Source organism: Nicotiana tomentosiformis, chromosome 6, assembly GCF_000390325.3.
Source record: "Nicotiana tomentosiformis chromosome 6, ASM39032v3, whole genome shotgun sequence".
In the NCBI taxonomy this organism is placed as follows: Eukaryota; Viridiplantae; Streptophyta; class Magnoliopsida; order Solanales; family Solanaceae; genus Nicotiana; species Nicotiana tomentosiformis.
The window spans coordinates 138,391,581-138,419,252 of record NC_090817.1 but is presented as its reverse complement, the minus strand read 5'-3'; the positions used below and the strand labels follow the sequence as shown (position 1 = coordinate 138,419,252).

At 37.4% G+C, this 27,672-nt stretch overlaps 1 protein-coding gene across 4 annotated transcripts in view; it reads right to left on the bottom strand.

Annotated features, from left to right (window-relative positions):
- Positions 1-981: 981 nt before the first annotated feature.
- Positions 982-27,672, bottom strand: part of LOC104087346 (DExH-box ATP-dependent RNA helicase DExH14) — a 50,252-nt gene continuing 23,561 nt past the window's right edge. For 2 of the 4 annotated variants that reach the window (XM_070177889.1, XM_070177892.1), the window contains 23 exons: positions 26,703-26,906; positions 26,476-26,592; positions 26,263-26,385; positions 25,001-25,090; positions 24,794-24,919; positions 24,591-24,653; positions 23,119-23,207; positions 22,856-22,946; positions 22,587-22,736; positions 22,298-22,489; positions 22,138-22,203; positions 20,794-20,949; positions 20,518-20,661; positions 14,749-14,816; positions 14,504-14,669; positions 14,328-14,390; positions 13,932-14,027; positions 13,611-13,778; positions 6,763-6,933; positions 4,818-4,967; positions 4,620-4,751; positions 4,053-4,226; positions 3,370-3,578 (listed from right to left, as the gene is read on the bottom strand). In XM_070177889.1, coding sequence (XP_070033990.1) covers positions 4,152-4,226; positions 4,620-4,751; positions 4,818-4,967; positions 6,763-6,933; positions 13,611-13,778; positions 13,932-14,027; positions 14,328-14,390; positions 14,504-14,669; positions 14,749-14,816; positions 20,518-20,661; positions 20,794-20,949; positions 22,138-22,203; positions 22,298-22,489; positions 22,587-22,736; positions 22,856-22,946; positions 23,119-23,207; positions 24,591-24,653; positions 24,794-24,919; positions 25,001-25,090; positions 26,263-26,385; positions 26,476-26,592; positions 26,703-26,906 — 2,700 coding nt within the window. In that variant the 3' untranslated portion in view covers positions 3,370-3,578; positions 4,053-4,151. Of the gene's footprint in view, positions 1,322-3,369; positions 3,579-3,715; positions 3,939-4,052; positions 4,227-4,619; positions 4,752-4,817; positions 4,968-6,762; positions 6,934-13,610; positions 13,779-13,931; positions 14,028-14,327; positions 14,391-14,503; positions 14,670-14,748; positions 14,817-20,517; positions 20,662-20,793; positions 20,950-22,137; positions 22,204-22,297; positions 22,490-22,586; positions 22,737-22,855; positions 22,947-23,118; positions 23,208-24,590; positions 24,654-24,793; positions 24,920-25,000; positions 25,091-26,262; positions 26,386-26,475; positions 26,593-26,702; positions 26,907-27,672 lie in introns of those variants that run through there. The other 2 variants (XM_070177890.1, XM_070177891.1) reach the window with 2 other exon arrangements.

Here is a 27,672-nt window from a genome sequence, read left to right as displayed (position 1 = left end):
AATGTTGTGTATACACGCATATCTCTAAATTAAGAAGCACCCTTTTAATCAACTGACAACCTTACAGAACCGACTCACTCAAATAAAAAAATACCCAACAATCAGTGTACCACCTTCCCCACCACTGCACCACCTTCTCCACCATTGCAACCCCTTCTTCTTTGTAAAGAAAACTCCACTACAATTACCACAAAACTATTAAGTTGCAACACCCAAATAGATGCACACAAACAACATACCCAAAAAATTTCACCGGTCGGAATTTCGCCTGAAACTCCATCTCCGACCCTCCCTTTTTTTTATCATTATTTTTTCCTTTCACAAAGCTCAATAATGATGAGCCAAAAGAAAATAACGGAAAAGGGAAATTTTAGATCTTTTGTTGGCAAAATTAAAAGAACTACAAAGGCCACTTTGTCAACAAAATTCCAAAATAAAAAATTGAAAACTTAAATTCAAACAAAATGGTTGAATTATTTCGGAGAAATTTCAAATCTTGGGCAACCAAAAGAAAAGGCAAAATGGGAGAAGGTTGTCGGGGAAGAAGACGATATAGGGGGAGGGGAGATGAAACCGGGTAGGGGAAGGGGGTTGGGGAAGAAGACGAGAGGGGAAGGGGCATCTAGACAATATAAAGCAGTGGGGGAAGAGTTTTTTGTGTGGAGTTGGGGGGGAGGAGAGGGGGGATGACATAGATTGGGGAAAGGGGTTGGGCCGGGGAAGAAGACAAGAGAGGGAGGGGTTATTTCCCTTTTTATTTATTTGTTAATTGGTGTAAAAAGGAAAAAACTTAAAAATTAGACACGTGGATTCTTTATAAAACTTGTGACATGAAAGTTTTATTATTCACGCGCTTGTTTTATGTGCGTAACACGCTGGTGACACACAGAGGCAGATCTAGAAATTCGGGACGATGGGTGCACCATTACTTTTAAGATTAACATTTAGTTTGATAATATAAAATTTTACAATCACAACAACTTAGCAAGCAAAAAATAATTAGTTTCATTATCACAAAAAAGTATTATCAATTTACAATTGTACTCGATGAGTTTTCATACTTTGAAAATGATCAATAATAGCATCATTACTTACAGTTGCAAATACCTTACGCTTTATTGCAAACTAAACAACCATTCAAAAACTCTTCACTAATACTATTACGTAGATCATTTTTTATGAGCTTCATTGAGGAGAATACCCTTTCCACGCTTGCAGTAGCAACATGTAAAATCAAAGTCAACTTCACAAGTAAATAAATATGACACCAAGTTTGATCCAATTTTGTCTTTACCATCACTATAGCAAGATCCTTCATTCCCTTCAAGTTGATAAATTTACTATCAGGCATTCGAGCATAGATAATAAAACTATCATAATATCATGTTTACCACAGAACGAGTAAACTTCATTCATCAAAAACTCGAATTCACTTTCTCTCATAGTTTGCAATCTTATCTTTGCAAGGTCAAGCAACCTCATAGCATTGACTATGTCTTGATCTTTTTTTTGTAAAGCTTTGTTCAATTCATTTGTTAGAAGCAACATCTTGAACATCAAGTGCAATAAAAACACAAATTTAAATTCTTGAATATTACCCAAAAGATTTTTTGCTGCAAATCTATCAAGAGAAAGAAGACTATCTTATTGCATATCTTTAAGCACATTAACAATAAAAAGGATTAGCTCAAGAAACGTTATCAGAATAAATCTAAATCAGAAAAAATCTCCTTCATTCAATAGTTACAGAAAAAAAACCCAAAATGTGAATAAACCTACAAGAAAACTTATTGACTAGTTTAGAAAAAGATACCTTGGAGGAAAATAGCATTGCACAAGCAGTCACGCAATCAATAGAGACAAGATTAGCATTTAGATTTTAGAACAAGAGACAAGAACAAGTCAAAATAGTAACTAGGGTTTTGCTTTTTTTTACTTTTGACCTCCCAAAATTGGGATTAGGAATTAGGGAATAATATTGATATTTGGAAATTGGGGATCTCCAAGCGTGTGGGTCTGTGTAAAAGTTGGGCACTGATCGATATAATAGAATAGAAGAAAAGCTTAAACATTGTGTTAGAAGAAATAGAAAGAGAAAAAAAAGATTTAAGAAAAAAAAATAAAATAAACAAAAGCCAAGCAGGGATTCGATCCCTTGTCCTTAGGCAGTTAGGCTCCTAGGAATAAGAGGGCAAAATCAGTGCACCACTTCACCTCTTTTGACCATGGGTGCCATCAGATATATATAACCATTTTTTTGCGAATTATGTACATCATATACATATTTTAGCCGAGGGACCATGGGTTTACGTGAACTATATTTTTCACAGTAGATCCGCCCCTGGTGACACATAGCTAAAGTAGTGTGTAATTGACACACATTTGAAAAGTTTGGTGTGTAAAGTTAAACCTGTGGTCAACAAGTGTGTAACAGAGATTTGGGTACAAGGTGGATGGGTAAACTATGTATTTTGCCTTCGAATTAAATAAGAAGTCCTAATATTTAGGACTTTAAAATTAAAAATTAAAAAAGCTATAAAAAAAAATGCTTTGAATTGGGTGTTAAAACTATTCTAAATTTTTGAGGAACTAATATTTAGGGCGTTGAGTTGTATTTTAGAAACGTTACTCATTATATTGTAGCATAAATATATGAGTAGTTCCTCATAACTAAGTACGAGCTTTCAAAGTATTGGAAAATCTTAACCCTTGATTTAAAAAAAGTAAAAAAGCAAGGAAAGAGCTAGCTTTGAAATTTTGAATTGGATATTCCAATAATTCTAAAAAATATTATTTTTTCTTGTACTCTAACATATAAGAGTAGTTCCTACTAACAAATAATGATAGCACCGAATTTACATTGAAATGGAAGATGTTAACGTTTGATCTTAATAAGTGTTAGGATAAAAAATTCACCATAAAAATAATTTGTTTGTTTCAGTAATTTTATTAATAGCAATCAAAAATATTAAAAATGTATTTAATAATTAAGAAAAGAAAAGAGTTAGAACTTTATAAATATATACTCAATACACATACTACAAAAAAATATTAAAAAATAAATTTAGATTTTATAGCAAATCTCTGAAAGATTTTTATTTCAATATGATTTATAAAATATTTTAATATGATTTAATATTATATAAGTTAATTATCTTAAGTAAAAAATTAGAGAAAGACTTTGTGAAAAGTTATATTTGATTCTTAGATTATATAATAGTATGTCCATTACTCTTTAATTAAACACTTCTATATACACAAAAATACAAATACATCAAATTATCTCAATATTCGTAATTATTATACACTTTAACTCAACATTAAATCTAGAAATACACGCGAAATGACACTTAATAATAACACGCCATGTTATGAATAGTTTAATAATATTTGAATAATTTATTGCAGTGTCAAATATTGATATAGTATACATGCGCAAAGCGCGTACGCTAAAGCTAGTTTTAGAAGGAAAAAAAAAGAGGATGTGCTGGAAAAGTTCTTGGAAGCCGGCGAAATATTATGTTGATAAAAATTCATGACTTCCAGCAGTACCCTGATGCATATATATTTAACTGCATCTACATGAAAAGCAAAAATGAAGTAACTGATTAGGAGAATGTTGGCTAGTAGCTGGAACTGGGACGTAGTCTAGTTCCAATCCTGCCTTTTTTCACTTCGACTTTTTGAGCTGTACATAGCTTTTACTTGTTAATGAAAATTTTGGTTACCAAATACAACAACCACCCAGTATAATCTCACTAGTGGGGTCTGGGGAGGGTAGTATGTACGCAGACCTTACCTCTACCCTGGGGTAGAGAAGTTTCCGATAGACCATCGGCTCCCTCCCTCCAAGAACTCCCCACCTTGCTCTTGGGATGACTCGAACTCACAACCTCTTGGTTGAAAGTGGAGGATGCTCACCACTACAGCAACCCACTCTTGTCAAAATAACAAAACAAAAAAAAAAAATGAAAGATGACTATCCACTGATCAAAAGGTATTACAAAGCAATACTCAACAATGTTTCATTTCTAAAGAAGACATTAGCGTACCTGGGAACATTGCATTTCAATCTGGAGTTTCTATACAACAACAGTAGCAACAACAACTATGCCTCGATCCCATATGGAATTGCTATAGTTTGTCCGAAATTATGCCAATCCTTCAATCGAGTATTCTTGCTCAAACCCAAGATAACAATCCGATACTAGAATGAGCTTTATTCCCTGAAATTGAAAATACCCAATATTATGTCTCAACAGACTAAGAATTATATCTATTATTAGCACAGACAGAAAAGGGACATGTTTATTTTTCCCTTTTCTAGGGGTAGGCAGGTGGGAGGATTGTATCTTGACTCCCAAAATAAAGAAGGCAAACAGGTCATCTCAAACTCCTAATAGCTAACCTGCTATCAACTTTTCTTTTTGGTTTGTGTGGGGGATATGGGGCAGGTGTTTAATTTCTCAAAGGCCATTATAACAAGGAAGTGACTGCTAAGCTACTGGGACATCGATTCTACTAGAAGAGGGGGAAGCAACAGCTCACAGGAGTACTGAAAGCTGGCAGGTTTAGTGAATATCAAAACAAGTACGTTTATTATATCAATGGATATGAACCTGGAAATTGGTCAGAACGGATGGCAAATCCATGTTTGTCTGCAAACGACCAGAGAAAGACACTCTCTTCAGAGCATACAGTTCACTTGCCGAAGTATTACAAAGGACTAACCACCAAGCTTCATCTTTTACCTGAAAAGACCAAAATGTTAAGTGTTTGGGAAGCTCCAGGATACAAAGCAAGCAGAAGCTCAATACCTTTGGATATCGTGGGGTAAAAGCTTTTGCTGTTCTTCGCCGAGTGTTCGCATCTTCCAATCTAATGTTCAAGGTAAAAATCTTGCCACCATTAGATTCCTTCTTCTGAATCTTTAGTCGAACTTGAATCCGAGGGAAATGCTGCATATCCTGTCCAAACAGTACAAGTATGTGAATCAGATCTGCAATTAGTATACATGTTACCACAATCATAGATTTTCCGATACTTACCATACACAGTACATGAGCAGTTTATGACAAATAAAACACGCACATTAGGACGCGCAACCATTAGAGTATCAGTACAAAGTCTACTTCATTAGCATAAATCAAGAGATCCTTTGATTTCCTGAGAGGAAACAACAGGAGGGCCCCAAAAAACATGGAAATTATACTCAGGGATTGAGTGAAAGGCAGTAAGGAAATTTTGGAACTCATAATAAGAGGGAAAAACAGAGTCTGTCTAAAGAAACACCCTAAACACGAAAGTGTGCTGTTCCGGCCCCTTCTCCGTGCTGAGTCTCGAGCTCGAGATTTGAATTTCTTCACAGTAGTATCCCCATTGACTTCTGCTTTACTAATGACTGAATTGGCTTCGTTCCAAAATTAAGTCTTTCAGCATCAAGTTGGGACAACAAGTGGAGAATACTACTTCAACAAGGTTCTGCTGAAGACAATCATTTCCATTGAAGACATAACTAAGTAAATAAAAGATTGCTCTCTCTAACCGCTAAAGCTTTAAGAAGAGATAGTCACACAATTCAACATGGTATCAGAGAAGGTAGATGTTCGGGTTCAAATCTCACCGCCATCCATTATCAATAAAGGATTTTCACGTGCTGGACCCATGAAAAAGAATTACACCCGCACATGAGGAGCGCGTTGAAGACATAATTATGTAAATAAAGGTGTACTTCCTCTAATAGTTTAAACTATTAGATGAGATGGTCACATATTCAACAATGTCCTTCCACATGCTTGACAGTGTTCCCCATATATCACTATACAGCTTCATTTACAGAGACGCATATTCACAATGTGATCTATAGCTAAGGACTGACAAAATAGGAAGCTACTGGTACACATTAAGCAATATTTTATAACAGAACTGCTTCATACTAAGCTAAGAAGTAAACCAAGAAGCCTGACAAAGGAAAACTGTAGTTACAAAGAATTAAATGGACATAGCCCCTCTTTCAACTTCGAAAAATTAGTTTACCAGTCAAAATAGATTAAGTGATTTATCAAAAAAAAACCTGGGGGAGGTTAAGGGGTTCAATCAGGATCAGAAATGTTCCCCGACATTTCTGATGATTAAGGATGTATCAGAGTTTGGATCATGATCATGAGATACTGAGTTCCAGTGTTTTTCCAGTTAACCAAATATGTTAATGTTTGCTATGATCAAAATGGATAGGTTAATGACGCTTGAAACCTTTTGCCAGTTTAAAAGTTCAAGCTTCATTATTTTAATTCCGGAAGAAATCACGCGTATGGACTGTCCTGGTACCTCATTTTGGACCAATTTCAGCATGTCTTTTCAACACATACCCCAAACTGTCCTGCTACCTCATTTTGGACCAACTTCAGCATGTCTTTTCAACACATACACAAAACGTAAATCCATAATGTTTAAAACACAAACAGTGAGATTAATTTTTTTTTAAAAAGATCTTTTTCTTTCTAGTTTTCCCCAAGGTTATGCCTATACCTATCAAGCAGCTATGTCTGCAGTCTAAGGCTGAAAAACCATATAAGTAGACGTGTTGAAATTAATTTCTGAAACATGCCTTCTATAACACTCTGCACTAAGTTCTACTCACAGATAATCGATGCATGTTCAAAACAAACATTCTTAGGATACAAGCAAATCAATAATTTTTCAGTGAGAGAGTAGAGATGATTTTTGCAAAACACCACGAACTACTAAAACAAATTAGAGCACCTGATAGAGTCTCGAGGCAGCTGAACTTCCAGTGATAGCTGGCAAAGATTTTGAAGGACAATCCAACAGCTGCTGGATACTAGCAATACCTTTTTTATGCAATAAGCTGACTAGATCATCAGTCATGCACGGTAACATCCAAAAAGGAGAGTCCCTATCAAACCACAATCCCTGCAGATTAAACAAAGACATCAAGGACACAGTACAGTTGCTAATGACCTAGTTTATAATGAAGGGAAAAATTACGCAAGAATACCAAGAACCTGTCTAAAACCACCATTCAGAAGATATTCTAGGCGACCAATCAATCAACTACCCCTTAATCCCAAACTAGTTGGACACTTGGACTGGTTATAAAATCATTTGCAGCTTTTTCATTTCTATTCTGCCCCATTTCGTTCAATACTAAAAGATTGTCTTCTAAAATGGAATAATGATTTTCTAAAATGTTAGTTATGTGTAGTCCCACATTGGAATAGGAGTAATATGTACTTTGTAGACTATAGCTATAAATAGGACCTCTTGTATTATAGTGTGTATCTAATATCAATAACATATTTTCTCCCGTGCCTTCTCACATGGTATCAGAGCTTCAGTGAGAAAAGATCGTTGTGCGTCATTCCAGCAACATCCGGGAAGAAAGAACTCGATCACCGTGCAATTTTCCGGTGATCTAAGAGACTGTTGCGTCAAAGTCACTATTTATAAGTGTTGTGAACAAACCAACACCACCACAAGGTCCGCCGTAGTCCCGCGACCAAACCCCAAAAAACTCCCACCGAAAAACTCAAACCACGCGCCCTCACGCGCCGGACTGAGTTCAAATTTTCCGGCGAGATCTGTGCACGCGTCGAGCGCGTGAGACTCCTTACAGCCAGATTCCGACGATCTTCCTTCCGGAAAGCTTACTCGCACAGAAATTCCGAGTCGACCAGTGCTATCCCCGACAAATTCCGACAACTTTGCAATTTTCCGGCGAGCTACAGTGTTTCCGACGCAGAACAATGTTCTGTTTTCCTGCTGTGAACAGTGTTTTCCCAACGATTTCTTCAGTTTTCCCACAGTAGTTACTGATTTTCACTATTTCAAGTTAACCCTACTTCTATTAATTGTAGCGATATGGGAACCGATACTTTGAATAGTCGGATGGTTTCTTTAGCGGATTATTTTGAGTTCCTTCAGTACAAAGCATGTAAGCAGACATCTTCTGAGATAGCTTCTGTTGTTCAAACACGTAATAGCGTGACTTGTTTCTCCCAATCTTCATCTTCCGAGTCTTGGGTCATTGATTCAGGTGCATCAGATCATATTTCTGGTAACAAATCTCTTTTCACTACTATTTCGTATTCTCAATCTCTTCCAAAAGTCACAATGGCCAATGGGTCTCAAACCATGGCAACTGCAATAGGTCAAGCAAGCCCACTTTCTTCCTTACCTTTAGATTCAGTCCTTTATGTTCCTAATAGTCCTTTTAATCTCATAGTTGTTAGTCGCCTAGCCAAATCACTTAAATGCGTCGTTTATTTCTTGATGATCATGTTTTTATACAGGAACGCAATACATGGCGGATCAAATAGACTTTATTACCTTATCCTAGCTAAATCACATGGACTCACATCTTGTCTTCCTTCAACAACTTGTCATGTTACTGATTCACCAGATTTATTACATAAACGGTTGGAACATCCCAGTTTGTCAAAACCTCAGAAAATGGTACCTGGTTTACCTCACTTGTCAGCTCTAGAGTGTGAGTCCTACCAGCTCGGTAAGCATACTCGCTCTCATTTCTCTCGGCGTATTGATAATCGAGCAGAGTCACATTTACTTTAGTCCATTCAGATGTTTGGGGCCTTAGTCGGGTTAGTTCTACCTTAGGATTCTGCTACTTTGTCAGTTTCATTGATGACTATTCCAGGTGCACTTGGATATTTTTGATTAAAAAATCGATCTGAATTGTTTTCTATTTTCCAGACCTTCCACGCTGAAATTCAAAATCAATTTGGGGTTTCTATTCGCACATTTCGTAGTGATAATGCCCGAGAGTATTTGTCTTCCCCGTTTCAGCAGTTTATGAAATCTCATGGGATTATTCATCAAACATCTTGTCCGTACACATCTCAACAAAATGGGATAGCTGAAAGAAAGAATATACATCTTATTGAAACTGCTCGTACCCTACTCATACAATCTCATGCTCTGTTGTGTATTTGGGGGGCTGAAGTTCTTACATCTTGCTATCTTATTAATCGTATGCCATCTTCAGCTATCCAGAACCAAGTTCCATTCTCAGTCATGTTTCCCCACTTACCTTTGTTCTCTCTTCCACCCCGTGTCTTTGGAAGCACTTGTTTTGTCCATAACCTAACTCCAGGAACAGATAAGTTAGCTCCTCGTGCTCTTAAGTGTGTATTTATGGGTTTCTCGAGAACACAAAAGGGGTATCAATGCTATTCTCCTGACCTCCAGTGGTACCTTATCTCCGTTGATGTACCGTACCTTCTTTGAACCCAATCATACTTCACATGTCCAGGTAATCCCTTAGATATTTCTGAGGTACTACCAGTTTCTTCTTTTGGAGATTCAGTCACTATCTCCCATTCATCTTCCTCTACATCTCCAGCACCACCACCTATAGCTCTGGTTCCACCACCTATAGCTCTGGTTCCACCACCTATAGCTCCAGTTCCTCCACATAATCCAGCGCAACCTTCTGCAGCTCCGCCACTCTTGACTTATCATCGTCGTCCACGTCCAGCATCAGATTCTGCACCTACTGCGGACTTGTTTCCTCTTAGTCAACCAATTGCACTCCGTAAAGGTGTACGATCCACACTTAATCCCAATCCCCACTATGTTGGTTTAAGTTATCATCGTCTGTCGCCACCTCATTATGCTTTTATATCTTCTTTGTCCACTGTTTCTATCCCTAAGTCTACAGGTGAGGCATTATCTCATCCAGGATGGCGACAGGCTATGATTGACGAGATGTCTGCTTTACATGCGAGTGGCACTTGGGAGCTTGTTCCTCTTCCTACAGGTAAGTCTACTGTTGGTTGTCGTTGGGTTTATTCAGTAAAAATCGGCCCAGATGGCCAAGTTGATCGGCTTAAGGCTCGTCTTGTTGCAAAAGGATATACTCAGATTTTTGGGGTAGATTATAGTGATACTTTCTCTCTCGTGGCTAAAGTAGCATATGTTCGTCTCTTTTTGTCCATGGTTGTTGTACGTCATTGGCCTCTTTATCAGTTAGACATTAAGAATGTTTTTCTCCATGGTGATCTTGAGGAGGAAGTTTATATGGAGCAACCACCTGGTTTTGTTGCTCAGGGGGAGTTTAGTGGTTGTGTATGCAGATTGTGCAGGTCACTATATGATTTGAAACAGTCCCCTCGAGCTTGGTTTGGTAAGTTCAGCACAATTATTCAGGAGTTCGGCATGACTCGCAGTGAGGCTAATCACTCTGTGTTTTATCGGCATTCTGCTCCTAATCTGTGTATTTATCTGATGGTTTATGTTGATGATATTGTTATTACTGGCAATGATCAGGATGGTATTACTAATCTGAAGCAGCATCTCTTTCAGCACTTCCAGACTAAGGATCTGGGCAGACTGAAGTATTTTCTAGGTATTGAGGTCGCTCAGTCTAGCTCAGGTATTGTTATTTCATAGCGGAAGTGTGCCTTAGACATTCTTGAGGAGACTGGAATGATGAGTTGCAGACCTATTGACTCTCATATGGATCTGAATGCTAAGCTTCTGCCTGGACAGGGGGAGCCTCTTAGAGACTCTACAAGATATAGGAGGTTGGTTGGAAAATTGAATTACCTCACAGTGACTAGACCTGACATTTCTTTTCCGGTGAGTGTTGTAAGTTAGTTTATGGATTCTCCCTGTGATAGTCACTGGGATGCAGTTGTTCGCATTCTTCAGTATATAAAGTCAGCTCCAGGCAAAGGATTACTATTCGAGGATCGAGGCCACGAGTAGATTGTTGGGCACACAGATGCTGATTGGGCAGGATCACTTTCTGATAGACATTATACGTCTGGATATTGTGTTCTAGTAGGAGATAATTTAGTCTCATGGAAAAGCAAGAAACAGAATGTAGTTGCTCGATCTAGCGCCGAAGCCGAATATCGGGCTATGGCTATGGCAACGTGTGAGTTAGTTTGGGTCAAGCAGTTGCTCAAGGAGTTAAAGTTCGGAGAAATCAGCAAGATGAAACTGGTGTGTGATAACCAAGCTGCTCTTCATATTGCGTCAAATTCGGTGTTCCATGAGAGGACTAAACATATTGAAATCGACTGTCACTTTGTTAGAGAAAAAATACTTTCAGGAGATATTGTTACAAAGTTTGTAAAGTCGAATGATCAATTAGCAGATATTTTCACTAAGTCTCTTACTAGTTCTCGTATTAGTTACATGTGTAACAAGCTCGGTACATATGATGTGTATGCACCGGCTTGAGGGGGAGTGTTAGTTATGTGTAGTCCCACATTGGAATAGGAGTAATATGTACTTTGTAGACTATAGCTATAAATAGGACCTCTTGTATTATAGTGTGTATCTAATATCAATAACATATTTTCTCCCGTGCCTTCTCACATAAAATAAAGATTCTCCAAATCTTGAACTTATTCCTATGTGCAAAAACAAGTCTTTACCCGAACAGAAGACTCCTAGCAAATGCTAGACCAGATCTAAGCGTAACAACAATGAACTTTTAATCCTAACAATTTGGCATCACCTATATGGATCATTTGCTTCCGTCCTATTCACATCTAAGTTTTCAATGGTTTCGAGAGAAAAAATTCTTTTGAGACAACTTTCTATTTATGTAATTTTGATTCTGCCTATCTCATATCCTTTTCACACCATCAATCATCATAATTATGCTATTCTAGAAATTAGTGCATATGGAGGTTTAGCATGACATAGTCAAATCATTTCAGTGTTACTTGGACCATCGGTTCGATTTTATCATTTTCTAATCTTTTCCAGTTTTGTATGACTACATATCCATCTTATTATCCTCATTTCTCTTTCTTTTTGGATGACGGAGTGCCCGAGTCAGCTTGCACGCACCTCTATTGTATCACCGGGTACCTGTTACTTCCTACCAGCATAGGTACTAGGTTACTCTACCCACCAAGGTTTAGGCAAACGCCAAGAAATCACCTAGTATTGTTTTTGCCTTCGATAGGATTTGAACTTGAGACCTCATGGTTTTCCTCCCACTTCATTGACAACTAAATAATATCCGCATCTATGACATTCATCTTTTTGATATTGGACCTAGAGGACTAACATTCACTCCCATGTATCATAATTAGTCTCACAACTGTTTTAGAAATTTACTTTCAAAATGGTTGGAAAGAAAAGAAATACTAGTAAGTTTGTGCACGACCAAATTTTGGTGTGTAATACTGATCACAAACAAATTTCCAATTCAGATACTTCAGTACTTTCACTTGATCTAGATATAAGAATTAGTGATAAGCTGGACATAAACATCTACATAGTGATAAACATATGTTCCGCGTTCAAATAATTTACAGAATGCAATAAAACAGAAACATGCTAGACATCCATAAAGACAACATCAGTAGATAGTAGGATGTTACTCTTATAAGAGTATTTCTTATCAGTAAAACTAAGGAGTCGTTTGGAAAGTCACCTAGAAATTGGATTTGGGTGTAATTGGATGTAATTACAAAGTTTGACATGTTTGTCTGACCAAGTAATTACTTGGGCTGCATGGAATTAGGTGTAATTGGAGAGGTGTAATTATACTCTCCAATTCTCAAGGGGAGGTGAGAATTAGCGGTAATTACTTTGTGTAGTTACAAGGTTACTTTTTAATTTCTTTTCCTTTTGTTTTTATTTTAATTTATTTCTTTATAACTTTTATTTCCATTATTTTAATTTTTTTAAATTTTTTTTACTTTTTAATTTCTGTTTTTAATTTTAAAAAATATTTTTCTTTGTACATTATTTATCTTCTATTTCTCTACATTTACTTCTATTTATCTTTATTTATGGGAATATACTGGGTATGTTGTTGTTGTTGTATTTATCTTCTATTTCTCTACATTTACTTCTTGTAATTCCATGTAATTGCTCGTATATTTTATTTCTTATTGATTTTATTTTCTTCATTTAGCGTAACTGCATTATTATTCTAGTTTTTGAAACTACACCTCCTAATATTAAAAATAATGAGTCATTAACAAACTTGGCATATAATGAATGATGCCATTAAAGTAGAATTTCGTTGTTGAACGAGGTTATAAACTTATTATGTTTCATAATCTTAAGTTGTATTGGAACTTATTTTTATTATGTTAGAATTTGACATATGTTAAACTATTTTATTTTAATTTTTTGGATTTTAAAATTGTGTTATATTTATGATTCCAATTTACTTGTTTTAGTAGTATTGACTTGTTATTTCACATTGCATTTAGTTCATTTTTTAGTTAGAATTGATAGATTAGTTTTGTCAAACATTTGAATAATGTTATGACATTATATTTATAAATATTAATTTATTTTATCAAACATGCATTTTATGATGTTCTTACAAAATGTATGTTTTTAGTTTTTATAATTAATTAAACTAAATATAATTAATTTCGTTTATATATTTCTGTCTCTCTCTATCTCTATCTCTATCTATCTACGATGAGTTTAGAGAGAAGAAGCACAGGAAAAGGGAACTCATAAGATAAAAAGGGAAAAATAGCAGGGAGGCCGATATATATATATATATATATACACACACACACACACACACTATATATATTACAGTTAATAGATAAAGAAAGCTTTGCAAGCAGTAGCAAGACCTGCATGACCATTTGCAACAGATGCATACAGGTAATGGTACTTGAGAGCCATCCACTGTTAGCACAAATATCTATCATGGCCTGAATAATACGTATACTTTGATCCAGCACAGACTTCAAGTCTGTGACATAATCGCTGATTGGTAGCTCTGATTGGGAAAAATGAGCCTGCAAAACAGTGACATGTTTAAGGAAAAAGAACAAGAAATATTACATCACATGGAAATAACACCCCCACCCCAGCGACAAGAGATAGAAGTGAACAGAAAATATCCTGTTGATGTTAAATAGAAACTAGCAGCCAAAAGCCAGAACCCCTACCTGAAAGAGCAAATTTGCTTTCACATGAGGGTCATCTAGGCGACTGTGGTCGACAGCATATGGAACTTTCTCTGATAATTTTTCATTGTAGTTTTCCTGGTATAGAGAAAAATGAGCAGACAATGAGTACAATAGACCAGTAAAGAAGCAGTTGATGCATAGTTTTGAAATTTCAAATCCACAGGCCATTTCTTAACAGAATGTACATATTACTTTTGGTTTGTAGATCAAATAATTTACAAATGTCAGCAACAAACAGGACAAGCAATGTTCTTAGCCTACTTGTCAAAACAAGCAAGTTATATACAAGGCAACAATAAAAGCAATTGAATGAGTTGAAAAGCAACAAATTGTTCAGAAACAACTTCCTTCAAATATACTTGTTCAGAAAATTACCTCATTATGCCTCACGGGGAGCTCATCGTATTCTGAAGCACCAGATAGTATTTGTAGGAAAACCTAAAGTAAAAGATAAACAGGAATACCAAGAAATATATTTAATCTACGTATGCGTAAAATCATTTAAGACAGAGAAATAAGGTTTGAACATCCACGTTAGGTGTTCTACAAACCTCGAGAGATGTATCAGGTCCTATTTTTGAGCCAAACATTGATACAGTGGTGTACTTGAGATAATATTGAGATGCTATTGAGCCCAACATCAGTGGTTCGACACTATCCTCAGTAATCTTGATGCATCCACTATCTTCTAGATCCTCAAATGTGCTTTGCACCAAGCTGCTTAAAAAATAAGGTGAGTACAAACAGAAATATCCTAGAAATTCTATTTCAAGAGTATGTAGTGCTTTCATTTTACCTAGACAAATAAGAATTTAGAATCCCAGGTTCTGCAACCTCTAAGCCATAATAAGCTGGGTTAACCATCTGCCAGAAAAAACTCTGTGATTGGCAAACATAATAACTTGCAGGGAAAGAGTAGTACATCATATTGTTTATAATTCTTCAAACATAGAAGATAGTCTTAAAAACATCAGCGTATTCAAAAAAAAAAAAAGTAACATCATTAATCACTAGTGATGCATTAGTAGATTGAAGTGAAAATGTAATTTCTTCTCATTCATTTTAAGTGTCGTGTCATCTCTCCTTTATCTTTTATTTTATTTTGTTTTGTTTTGTTTTCTGGTAACATCCTTTTTTTACCCCCATTCCCTTCCCAGGGGCCATCGTGCCCTCCTACTGTTCCCTCTTGGTGTCTCGAACCACAAATCTAATGGTGGGAGATAGAGGGGGCCTTCACTAGGGTAAGACTTTGAACCAAATTCCGATTATGCCCCACAGTGACTCCCCACAAATCAAGTAAATTTCTGTTCACTGCAAAGGGCATCTAAACAGGCAGTATACAGAAATGTAACTATTCTCTTGTCCTTTTGCATGAGATGGAACATACTACACATGCAAGATCCAACTGGAGAGGCAGAAGGATGCAATGAGTAGTACTCTAGACCCCACGGTGTGGGATAAGACTGGGTATGTTGTTGTTGTTGTTGTAAAAAACTAATAAAACTTGCCGCAGCCCAAAACACAAGGTCTATATAGTTAAATAATTAATAAACAGATTTGCGGATTAGCTATTACTGTCCCTTAGGAACTGATTAAATTTTGGCACAAGCTGTTTCAACTTGAGCTTTGACAAGACTTGGCTACCTGGAGTAGAACTCAGACGCTCCTTATTTTTAACTCTTCGATGGCACAAGTCTATCAGCAGTGTTAGTTTACAGATATGTATAGTGTAGTCTTGTCCCACATTGGAAGAGGAGTAATATCTCCTTGTAGTGTATAGCTATAAATAAGGACCTCTTGTATTGTATTTATCATCCAATATCAATAATATATTTTCTCCCGTGCTTTCTCACATGGTATCAGAGCATTAGTGAGAAACCCGTCGATGTGCATCATTCCAGCGACTTCCCGGAAGAAAGACCTAGTCGCCGTGCAATTTTCCGGCGACTTAGAAAGCTGTCCGTAAGCAAATCACTTTCTGTTGGTGTTGTGCAAAAACCAACACCACCACAAGACTTCTCAGGCTCCGGCGACCAAACCCCAGTCAACCCCAGCGGAAAACACACGTCCACGCGCCCTCACGCGCCTGGAAAAGAAACTTTTTCCAGCGAGATCTGACCCACGTGCCGGCGCGTGAGCACTGTTCCGGCCAGATTTTGAAAAAGTTTCAGTTGAACAGTAGGATCGCCTGATAATTCCGATCCTACCCTCACTGGTTTTGTTTCATTCCGACCACTTTGAGTTTTTCCGTCAGCTACAGTAGATTCCGACAAGCTACATTGTTTACGGCATGAACAGTGTTTCCAGCATAAACAGTGTTCTGTTTTCCTGCTGTAAACAGTGTTTTTCAAGCTATTTCTTCAGTTTTCTCACAGGATTACTTATTTCCACTATTTCAAGTTAACCCTGCTACTACAAATTGTAGCGACATGGGAACCGATGCTTTGAATAGTCGAATGGTTTCTTTAGCAGATTATATTGAGCTCCTTCAGTACAAAGCATGTAAGCAAACATCTTCTGAGATAGCTTCTGTTGTTCAAACACGTAATAGCGTGACTTGTTTCTCCCAATCTTCATCCTCCGAGTCTTGGGTCATTGATTCGGGTGCATCAGATCATATTTCTGGTAACAAATCTCTTTTCACTACTATTTCGTATTCTCAACCTCTTCCAAAAGTCACAATGGCCAATGGGTCTCAAACCATGGCAACTGCAATAGGTCAAGCAAGCCCACTTCCTTCCTTACCTTTAGATTCTCCTTTATGTTCCCAATAGTCCTTTTAATCTCATAGTTGTTAGTCGCTTAGCCAAATCACTTAAATGCGCTGTTTTATTTCTTGATGACCATGTTTTTATACAGGAACGCAGTACGGGGCGGATCATTGGTACCGGACATGAATCAAACGGACTTTATTACCTTATCCTTGCTAAATCACATGGACTCACATCTTGTCTTCCTTTTACAACTTGTCCTGCTACTGATTCACCAGATTTATTACATAAACGGTTGGGGCATCCCAGTTTGTCAAAACTTCTGAAAATGGTATCTGGTTTATCTCACTTGTCAGCTCTAGAGTGTGAGTCATGTCAGCTCGGTAAGCATACTCGCTCTCATTTCCCTCGGTGTCTTGATAATCGAGCAGAGTTATCTTTTACTTTAGTCTATTCAGATGTTAGGGGTCCTAGTCGGGTCAGTTCCACCTTGGAATTCCGCTACTTTGTCAGTTTCATTGATGATTATTCCAGGTGTACTTGGATATTTTTGATAAAAAATCGATCTGAGCTGTTTTCTATTTTCCAGACCTTCCACGCTGAAATTCAAAATCAATTTGGGGTTTCTATTCGCACATTTCGTAGTGATAATGCTCGAGAGTATTTTCCTTCCCTATTTCAGCTCATGGGATTATTCATCAAACATCTTGTCCGTACACATCTCAACAAAATAGGGTAGCTGAAAGAAAGAATAGACATCTTATTGAAACTACTCGTACCCTACTCATACAATCTCATGCTCCGTTGCGTTTTTGGGGGGATGCAGTTCTTACATCTTGCTATCTTATTAATCGTATGCCATCTTCAGCTATCCAGAACCAAGTTCCATTCTCTGTCATGTTTCCCCACTTACCTTTGTTCTCTCTTCCACCCCGTATCTTTGGAAGCACTTGTTTTGTCCATAACCTTACTCCATGAACAGATAAGTTAGCTCCTCGTGCTCTTAAGTGCGTATTTCTGGGTTTTTCGAGAACACAAAAAGGGTATCGATGCTACTTTCCAGACCTCCAGCGGTACCTTATGTCCGTTGATGTTATCTTCTTTGAAACTCAATCATACTTCACAGGTTCAGGTCATCACTTAGACATTTCTGAGGTACTACTAGTTTCATCTTTTGGAGATTCAGTCACTCCAACTCCACCACCTACAGCTCCAATTGTAGCTCCACCACCTATAGCTCTAGTTCCACCACCTACAGCTCCAGTTGTAGCTCCATCACCTATAGCTCCAGTTCCTCCACATAATCCAGTTCAACCTTCTGCAGCTCCACCACTCTTGACTTATCATCGTCGTCCACATCCAGCATCAGGCCCAGGTGATTCACGCCCCGCATCAAATTCTGCACCTACTGCGGACTTGTCTCCTCTTAGTCAACCAATTGCACTCCGCAAAGGTGTACGATCCACACTTAATCCCAATCCCCACTATGTCGGTTAAAGTTATCAACGTCTGTCGTCACCTCATTGTGCTTTTATATCTTCTTTGTCCACTGTTTCTATCCCTAAGTCTACGGATGAGGCATTATCTCATCCAGAATGGCGACAGGCTATGATTGACGAGATGTCTGCTTTACATGCGAGTGGCACTTGGGAGCTTCTTCCTCTTCCTACAGGTAAGTCTACTGTTGGTTGTCGTTGGGTTTATGCAGTAAAAATCGGCCCAGATGGCCAGGTTGATCGGCTTAAGGCTCGTCTTGTTGCAAAAGGATATACTCAGATTTTTGGGGTAGATTATAGTGATACTTTCTCTCTCGTGGCTAAAGTAGCATATGTTCGTCTCTTTTTGTCCATGGTTGTTGTACGTCATTGGCCTCTTTATCAGTTAGACATTAAGAATGCTTTTCTCCACGGTGATCTTGAGGAGGAAGTTTATATGGAGCAACCACCTGGTTTTGTTGCTCAGGGGAGTTTAGTGGTTGTGTATGCAGATTGCGCAGGTCACTATATGGTTTGAAACAGTCCCCTCGAGCTTGGTTTGGTAAGTTCAGCACAATTATTCAGGAGTTCGGCATGACTCGCAGTGAGGCTAATCAATCTGTGTTTTATCGGCATTCTGCTCCTAATCTGTGTATTTATCCGGTGGTTTATGTTGATGATATTGTTATTACTGGCAATGATCAGGATGGTATTACTAATCTGAAGCAGCATCTCTTTCAGCACTTCCAGACTAAGGATCTAGGCAGACCGAAGTATTTTTTAGGTATTGAGGTCGCTCAGTCTAGCTTAGGTATTGTTATTTCACAGCGGAAGTGTGCCTTAGACATTCTTGAGGAGACTGGAATGATGAGTTGCAGACCTATTGACTCTCATGTGGATCCGAATGCTAAGCTTCTGCCTGGACAGGGGGAGCCTCTTAGAGACTCTACGAGATATAGGAGGTTGGTTGGAAAATTGAATTACCTCACAGTGACTAGACCTGACATTTCTTTTCCGGTGAGTGTTGTAAGTTAGTTTATGGATTCTCCCTGTGATAGTCACTAGGATGCAGTTGTTCGCATTTTTCGGTATATAAAGTCAGCTCCAGGCAAAGGATTACTATTCGAGGATCGAGGCCACGAGCAGATTTTTGAGTACACAGATGCTGATTGGGCAGGATCACCTTCTGATAGATGTTATACGTCTGGATATTGTGTTTTAGTAGGAGGTAACTTGGTCTCGTGGAAGAGCAAGAAACAGAATGTAGTTGCTCGATCTAGTGCCGAAACTGAATATCGGGCCATGGATATGGCAACGTGTGAGTTAGTTTGGGTCAAGCAGTTGCTCAAGAAGTTAAAGTTCGGAGAAATCGGCAAGATGGAACTAGTTGGTGATAACCAAGCTGCTCTTCATATTGCGTCAAATCCGATGTTCCATGAGAGGACTAAACACATTGAGATCGACTGTCACTTTGTCAGAGAAAAAATACTTTCAGGAGATATTGTTACAAAGTTTGTAAAGTCGAATAATCAACTAGCAGATATTGTCTCTTACTGGTTCTCGTATTAGCTACATGTGTAACAAGCTCGGTACATATGATGTGTATGCACCGGCTTGAGGGGAGTGTTAGTTTACAGATATGTATAGTATAGCCTTGTCCCACATTGGAAGAGGAGTAATATCTCCTTGTAGTGTTTAGCTATAAATAGGGACCTCTTGTATTGTATTTATCATCCAATATCAATAATATATTTTCTCCCGTGCTTTCTCACAAGCAGTAAGCGGTAAAGCACATCAAACTGGCAAGTGTTTTTCTTGTGCAACTATAACTGCTGCTTGAATAAGTGTGTTCCCTTTGTCTGCTTGTTGATTACAATAATATAGATCTTAAAGGTCACAACAGTCCGAAATAAATCCTCTTACTAGATCAAATAACAATATGCTTGATACAATTGAAATAAACCCTTTACCCACCACACACTTTTTCCAATTCCAATTGTTACATGTTTGCAATGGTAAGTTAGCAATAACACTTACCTTCCGAAATAGACAACATAAACAACAGATAATGGCAACAGGGTCACTCTTAAAGCTCTTGTATTACTATTAAGTCTACCTCATTTGAAAAGACTCATTTCATTTACTGGACTTCCATTTATATGGCACTTAACTGATGGAGACACAACTTAGTTCATTACATATTTAGAAATTTCATATTAATATGTTACATTAATGAGTAACCCATATCAGATTTGCAATCAAACAACATACTTATGATTACTAGCAGAAAGAAAAACATGCATCAAGCAGATTGGTGCAAGATGGAAAATTTGGAGCAACAAAAGTTAAATTGCCTGCCCTAAGACCACCAAACCATACCAATCTACGGAATAAGTAGGTCCAAGTGAGATAATGCACTGCATCCTCTTTATGACAGATTGTTCCCGTAACGATCTCAGCATTGATGTGGTCATGCAATTGCTCTCTCAGGCTACTTTCAACTGGGAATGGTTCATACAGAAACTGCAAAAAGAGAGCACATTATCTACGTGTTGGGAAGAAAATGCAATATACTAGGCACTTGAATAATTGAAAGAAAGAAAAAGCAACATTATAGTCAAGATAAATTATTCAAAGAAAAGAAATATAGATAACCTTTTTATAGAAGCTCTTCTTGGGTTCATGAACAAGAATAACAGCTTTTCCATGTTGATCATATTGTGGACGACCAGCTCGACCCATCATTTGTAATATATCAGTGATTGGGAAATCAACATATCTTTTTGCCTTCCCATCATAGTACTCTGTTCCCTGCAGAAGGATCTATATATTTTAGACACCAAAGATGGTGTGCATCTTGAGGACGCATGAAAAACTTTGATTGTTTTAGAGGTAATATATTTGTATATTAACAAATAGGCTACACAAAAACTGTGGAGTCACCCATAATTACAATGTGGAATGCAGGAAAACACTCCTAAATCCTTTTCCTTCGCACAAGGATTCTAAAACATCAAACAAAGATTCATGATCTTCTAAATACTTTCCTTTACCCCAAAAATAGAAAAGAACTAAACACTTCATTTGAGAAGAACTAACTTTGACTGTCATTAAAAAACATAAAAACACAGTTATCTGTTAGGATGAGCAGATTATACTCATCGAAGGAAGGCAAGGAGAAGAAATATATGTATCTACTCCCTTTCTTTTAATTTAGATTAAGTAGTTTGACTCGGCACGGAGTTTAAGAAAGAAAAAGAAGACTTTTGAAACTTGTGGTCCTAAAAGCTTAAGGGGTAAAAGCTTTGTGGGGCCATGATATTTGTGTGGCCATAAAAACTTCTCATTAAGGGTAAAATGGATAAAATGAAAAGTTTAAAGTTAAATTGTTTCCAAATAGATAAATGTGTTATTCTTTTTGGAACGGACTTATAGGGAAAGTACCTCATCTAAATTGAAACGGAGGATGCATTTTTTTTAAGAGAGAGAAAGAAGAAAGACTTAAAAATTTGTCTATTGCAACAAGAGGATAAAAAGGAGATGTCCTATTACTTATGATCAAAGTTGAACTTTACAAAAGAAGACCCAAAATATTCCACAGAAAACAGAGTATAAACCACTTATGTTTTACTGAATTCACACTAATAGAGAAGTGCAATAGTGAAGAACATTTGGGGTCAAAATTGATTTTGGAGTATTTTCCCAACAGAAATAAAGGAGAAAAAGAATTCAGGGACTTCAAATAACCTTCAAAATTTTAGTTACATGAAAGGAACTCCATTTATTAGTAAGAAATGGATTAAAGCAAGTTTAAAACCAGTAAAGTGAAATGTGATCCAGTATACAGCATATCTGTAAGAATGCTATGTAACAAATAAAGCTGAAAAAAGATGACAATAAGCCCATGGTATGCGTGCATTGCAAAGGGAGACGATATTATAGCATTCCTGACTTTGACCAAATTATGGAAAGCGGATAAGACTACGTACAGACACGTACCTTAATAATAACCAAATGTGCAGGAAGGTTTACACCCCATGCTAACGTACTTGTACAGACCAACACCTAGAAATTTGCAGCCAAAATGACTCAAATATAAGCTTCAATTTCAGCATATTATTGCTCCTAGAGATCTAAAATTTTCAGATGATATAGTTGCCTGAATCTTGTTGTTTGCAAATAGTTCCTCGACCAATGATCTGTCTTTATCATTCAGTCCAGCATGGTGCAATCCAATTCCAAACTGTAAGGTGTGCTTCAAGTTCTGGTCTGTGATTTGAGAAAGAACCATCTGAAGTGCATCTTCTGGCATGTTTATGAACTGCCTCGGGTGCTCATCTGAAGCTGCAAACTTTGAATTCAGAAAGAAAATGTAACAGATTAGTTACCATTACTACGAGATAGAAATATTCAGATAGACACAGTTCAAACATGATTTGTTATCTCACCTGAATAAGGTCCAGTGCTGTAAGCCTTGTTTGGCGACGAGATGAGACAAAGATTAGAACTGGTTTTGTTGGTGAATGGGTACATATAGCAGCATATGCGGGCTTGTTCATACTATTCATCCTCGGGCAGTAGAACTTCCCAGGATATCCCTGTTAAAGGAAAGGATTCATAAATCACTATTAAAGCATGATAATAGTAGGTAAATATACTTAAGTCTACTTTGATGATGATGGTCCTTGGGCAGCTTATAATCAACAGCTCCACTTGCCTGAATATGAACTTCAAGAGGAACAGGCCTCACACTTGGCTTGAAATTGAAGAGACCATTTTCATCAACACCCAACCAATCAGCCAAATTACTGGGTTTGAAGAAGCATGAAAGAATGTCATTTAAGAGTTAACAAGATAAAAAGTAGTAACCTTGCAATCTATTGCTAAAACGGAACAATCAACAAAGCAAAAACTCCATGAAACCCATTAGCACGTTTGTACATAAAAGAAGAGTAAAAAATATAGCAATAAAGCCCATACTGTGCATTTGCTAATGCTGTCGACAGGCCAACAAACCGAACTGAGCGCTCTGTTTGAGAAGATATGTATCTCATCCTTGAGACAATAACCTAGAACCAGAAATCCAGCATTAGACATGATCAAGAGATTACAATATAGTCAATGAATCAAAGGACCACGCGAGGGCAACAGATCTGACACAACCAAGATCCTGATAAAAATATCCACTGATTTCCAAAAGGTTATTTTCCTTGTTGATAACAAATGGACTTTGAGCCTAACTCAACCCCAAAAGCTTGCTCATGGGGTGAGAATTTCCCAAAACCATATAAGGAGACAACCATTTCCTCCACCAATGTGGGATAATCTAACACCCCCCACGCCAAGGCCTAGTTAACTGGAACGTGGACAATATAACATGAGGGTCCAACATTAGGTAAACCAAGAATAGGAATGGGCCTGGCAGATATATACTATATGTAATAGACCATCCAATTAGTAATATTGTTCGTGTTGGGCCTGGGCATACCACGGCTTTAAAACGCGTCATTAGGGTCTAAGGCTTGCTTTTTTGATATACCTAGCATGCTGATGTAGTATTTGCCCAGTGTGTTATGTACACTCGCCCTTAGGAACTCAACATCCTTATTCCTTGCTAAGGTTTTCCCCCACCATCATCACAAAGATGTGGGATGTAAATTCAGTTGAACACTGAGGCTTGGCCGACCATCGCCCAAAGCTACATGCGAAGTGTCACTGTTACCATGATAAGAAATGGACCTTGGGCCTAACTCAACCCCAAAAGTTAGCTGATGAGGCGAGAATTGCCCAACATCATATAAGGAGATAACAACCATCTCTCCACCAATGTGGAACAAAACTAACATTACATCCTTCCAGCCAATTCACACCTCAATGGAGTTGCTTAATAGCACCCATTATTAACTCATTCAGGGTAAAACATGGTATCATGGATATTGATAGCAAAGGTTAAAAGTACACTTCAACGAGGTCTAGGGAGCCTCCTTATTCAAAACAATTCGAACAAATGGATGCGTGGGAGTGAATTGGTAAATGCTAATCATTTGTTCTTGCAAAAACAAGAGATGACGTGCATGTTTTTTAATCTTTTTTGGGTTATGGGTGATGCCTTTATGTAGATGGAAAGTCTGGGCTACATAGAGAGAGGGAATTTATGCTCTGAAGGAAGTAAAAGACCTAATATAGTTAGATTTAAATCTTGTGCATGATATAGATGACTTGATGGAGTTTGTTAGCTCCCTACCTATATAAAAAGGGAACCATCCTTTTCTATATTTTGAACACAGCACTCACTTAGTGCTCGAATATGAATAACTATAACTGGCTAATCACAGAAGAAGATAAAGATGAAGACGCAGAAGAAGAAAAAAGAAAAAGAAAAAAAAAGAATGACAAGTCAAAGCACTTGCAATACAAGTGTGAGAGACATTCAGTGATAATCAGCTGTGTACCTCAAGTATGGGTCCTCGATCAGCTCCAAGTAAATGAATCTCATCCAAAATCATAAGCCCGACCTATTGATGTAGGTTTGAACATTTGATTATGTTCAAGAGAGCATTCATGAAGAGAATGTTGATGTTATAATTTTGATATTACGTACAAATAGCTTAACAAACAAACAATCAAAGGTATAAAAACGAATGAGATATTGCACCTTAGTGACATAGCTTCGACTGTGCCAATTGCGACTAATACCATCCCACTTTTCAGGAGTGGAGATAATGATGTCTGCTGACAAGAGAGCCATTAGATCCGGGGTGTAGTCACCAGTCATTTCAACCTGCTTAAAATATTTGAGTTGCAGTGATAGTACATCTATGAGTCATAAAAATAATGCCCAAACAAAAGAAACTTCACGCACCATCTTCTTTCCAAGTTGGGAAACAAGACGCTTTCTCCAGTCCGTCATTCTCTCACGAACAATAGCCTTTAAAGGTGCTATATAGATAACCTGCAGGTAGAAAATCACTAAAAGACCATAGGCAATGATGAAGTTGAAGAGTTGAGATACACGTATAATGATGGGAAATCTTAATTAGACAAAATTAAATACGTAATTTTCCAACAACCTGAATCAGCATGTAATAGTGTCTTCTTTTTATTTTTTTAAGATTCAACAGAAAGATATAGCCATTAACTGATCAGAATCGGGAAACTTAATCCCAACTGCTCCCAAGGGGCTAATAATTACCTAGTCTCCTCTATGGGATCAATTTGGGATCTGTACATCCTAACCAAGGAGCATAAGGTTGTCCCACACTTTATGTTGCAATTACTGATGCAAGAGAGAGAAATCTCTCTGGAATTACTTAAGAAATTCAAGCAGTTAAACAAGCTCTAGCTGAACAGGTCACTTAATTATCATCAACCACTAACATCCACAAAAATTTGTAAAAGACCATAGCATCCACTAAAATAACAATTAGACATAGGTGGAGAAATATCCTTCTCTTTTCTGTATTTACAGCTCACTTAACCACTACAGTATGGGGCAGTATAGGCTCGCAACTCAAGTTCTTACGATTAATAAATGTAAGATTTTTCTTACTCTTAGACCCCTGAACGGGTTTTCCCAGAACTATCTCAACTCTGATTGCTTAATTAACAAGAAAAACTCATCTAAGAGCTGATGTGATTTAACACTTGGCATTAAAACATGCCAAGAGCCGATCTGCAAAGTAGATCACAGTAAAAGCATAGTGAAACGAGATAAGATACTGACATCAAATTTGCACAGACAAAGTACACCTAAAATCCAGCTCCGATGCCATGTTCAGGAGTCCAGCTCTCATCCACATCAAATTGAATTCACGAGCATATGCCATAGCACGTGGGGGATCATTTTGAAGGTCTGATAGTAAGTATTAAATCCCTCCCACCAATAAATTTAGCTTTAAAATGAGCTGGAGGAACTAAAACATCGTCACACAATTTGATAAGTGTCATTGCTTCTTACAAGTCCTTGTTGAAAATGACAAGGACTATTCAAGGTCGGTTGGAAAGTGAAATCTATATCACTGAGGAGAATTTCACACAGAAAAATGTATATTAACAAAAAGAAACTGATAAAACCACCGACTACTCACATGAAAGTATCTAGCAAAACAAGTTGCAAAAAAATACCTTCATATCAGGCTGTGTATTGAATAAATGGAGCATAGCAAGCTCAGCTGATATAGTCTTCCCACTTCCAGTCGGAGCTCCTAAGAGGATATTTTTGTCGGTGTGATACAGCACATGAAAAGCCTGCCAAGATTGTTTTAAGCTACTGCTGATATTGACTAATGAACCAGACATTTATTGCAATTTAAGGAAATGAAAAAACTAGATATCCACCTGTGTTTGTATAGGATTGAAGTGAGAAAATTTATACAAGGCCTCAAAAGTTCCATTGCCAAGTGCAGTCACAGGAAGGGGTTTTAAATCTAGAAGTTCAGTGTGGGATGTTTGGACCTGAAGAAACATAAATTCAAGTCAGACAAAACCAACATCCAACATTCAAAATTTGGGAAGTATTGCAGATATTCAACAATATAAAGATGAGTTTAAGTTGATAAAACAACCTCCGGAAGAGCAAGTTTGTGGAGATTTATGATGTACAAAGCGTCTGCATGTAGCCATGAGTCAGAAACAGCACGAATGTAGTACTGCGGAGGATGTGGCTCAAAGATTGGCACAGTAAAAGATAGTTTATGTGGTTCCGCTCTGGCCATCTTCTTTGTGAGGGTGAAGAGCTCGGAATGGTAAATGTGGTCATTCTCAGAATCCTAAGGCAGTTATAGACAAATATGTTATTAAGATAAACTAGCAAAATATCAACAATAAATTCCTAGCTAAGTCATAAGATGAAAATTGCTCAAATTGAAACTTCCTTCTTCCATGCAAAATGAATCTTAAGTTCCAATTGGAATATTTGACGTATATTCAAGAAAAAAACAAGACTTACACGGGCCAACTAGATGTGATGCAAACAGTAATCATGAAGGTTTGAAAAAATATTAGAAGTGGAGGGCAAAATTCAATGGCAGCCACTGTCATCCCTTGAAGTTTTTAGTTTATTTTTTAGATGAATCACTAGATGGGCGGTAAAATATAGTTGAATGGACAGCAAGCAATCTTGAAAGTCACCCACGATATCTTGAATACAGCCCCTAAAATTGTCAGTGAGATACTGTTTCCAACATGGCGTCATTTAAAATTTCCCCTATATCATATGTATCCTTTGTTTTTCCCCTTGTTGATCAATAGATCATAAGTATCCTTCTGCGACTTTAGAAACCATGTATCCTCCTGTGTTTAAGCAGACAACTATTATACATAATAAATTTTATATGATTCTTCACTCTTATGTTTCTTCTACGTTCCTCTTCTTCCTCCATTTCTTACCCTTTTTTATAAGGATACTTCCATGTCTTACTTTTTATCTCTGCACTCTGTCTAGCACCAGAATAGTCTTAAAAGTTAAAATATCATCATTTCCTTTATTCAGCCCCTTATCAACCCATTCACTAATCTCTTTCATGTGTTCCAATT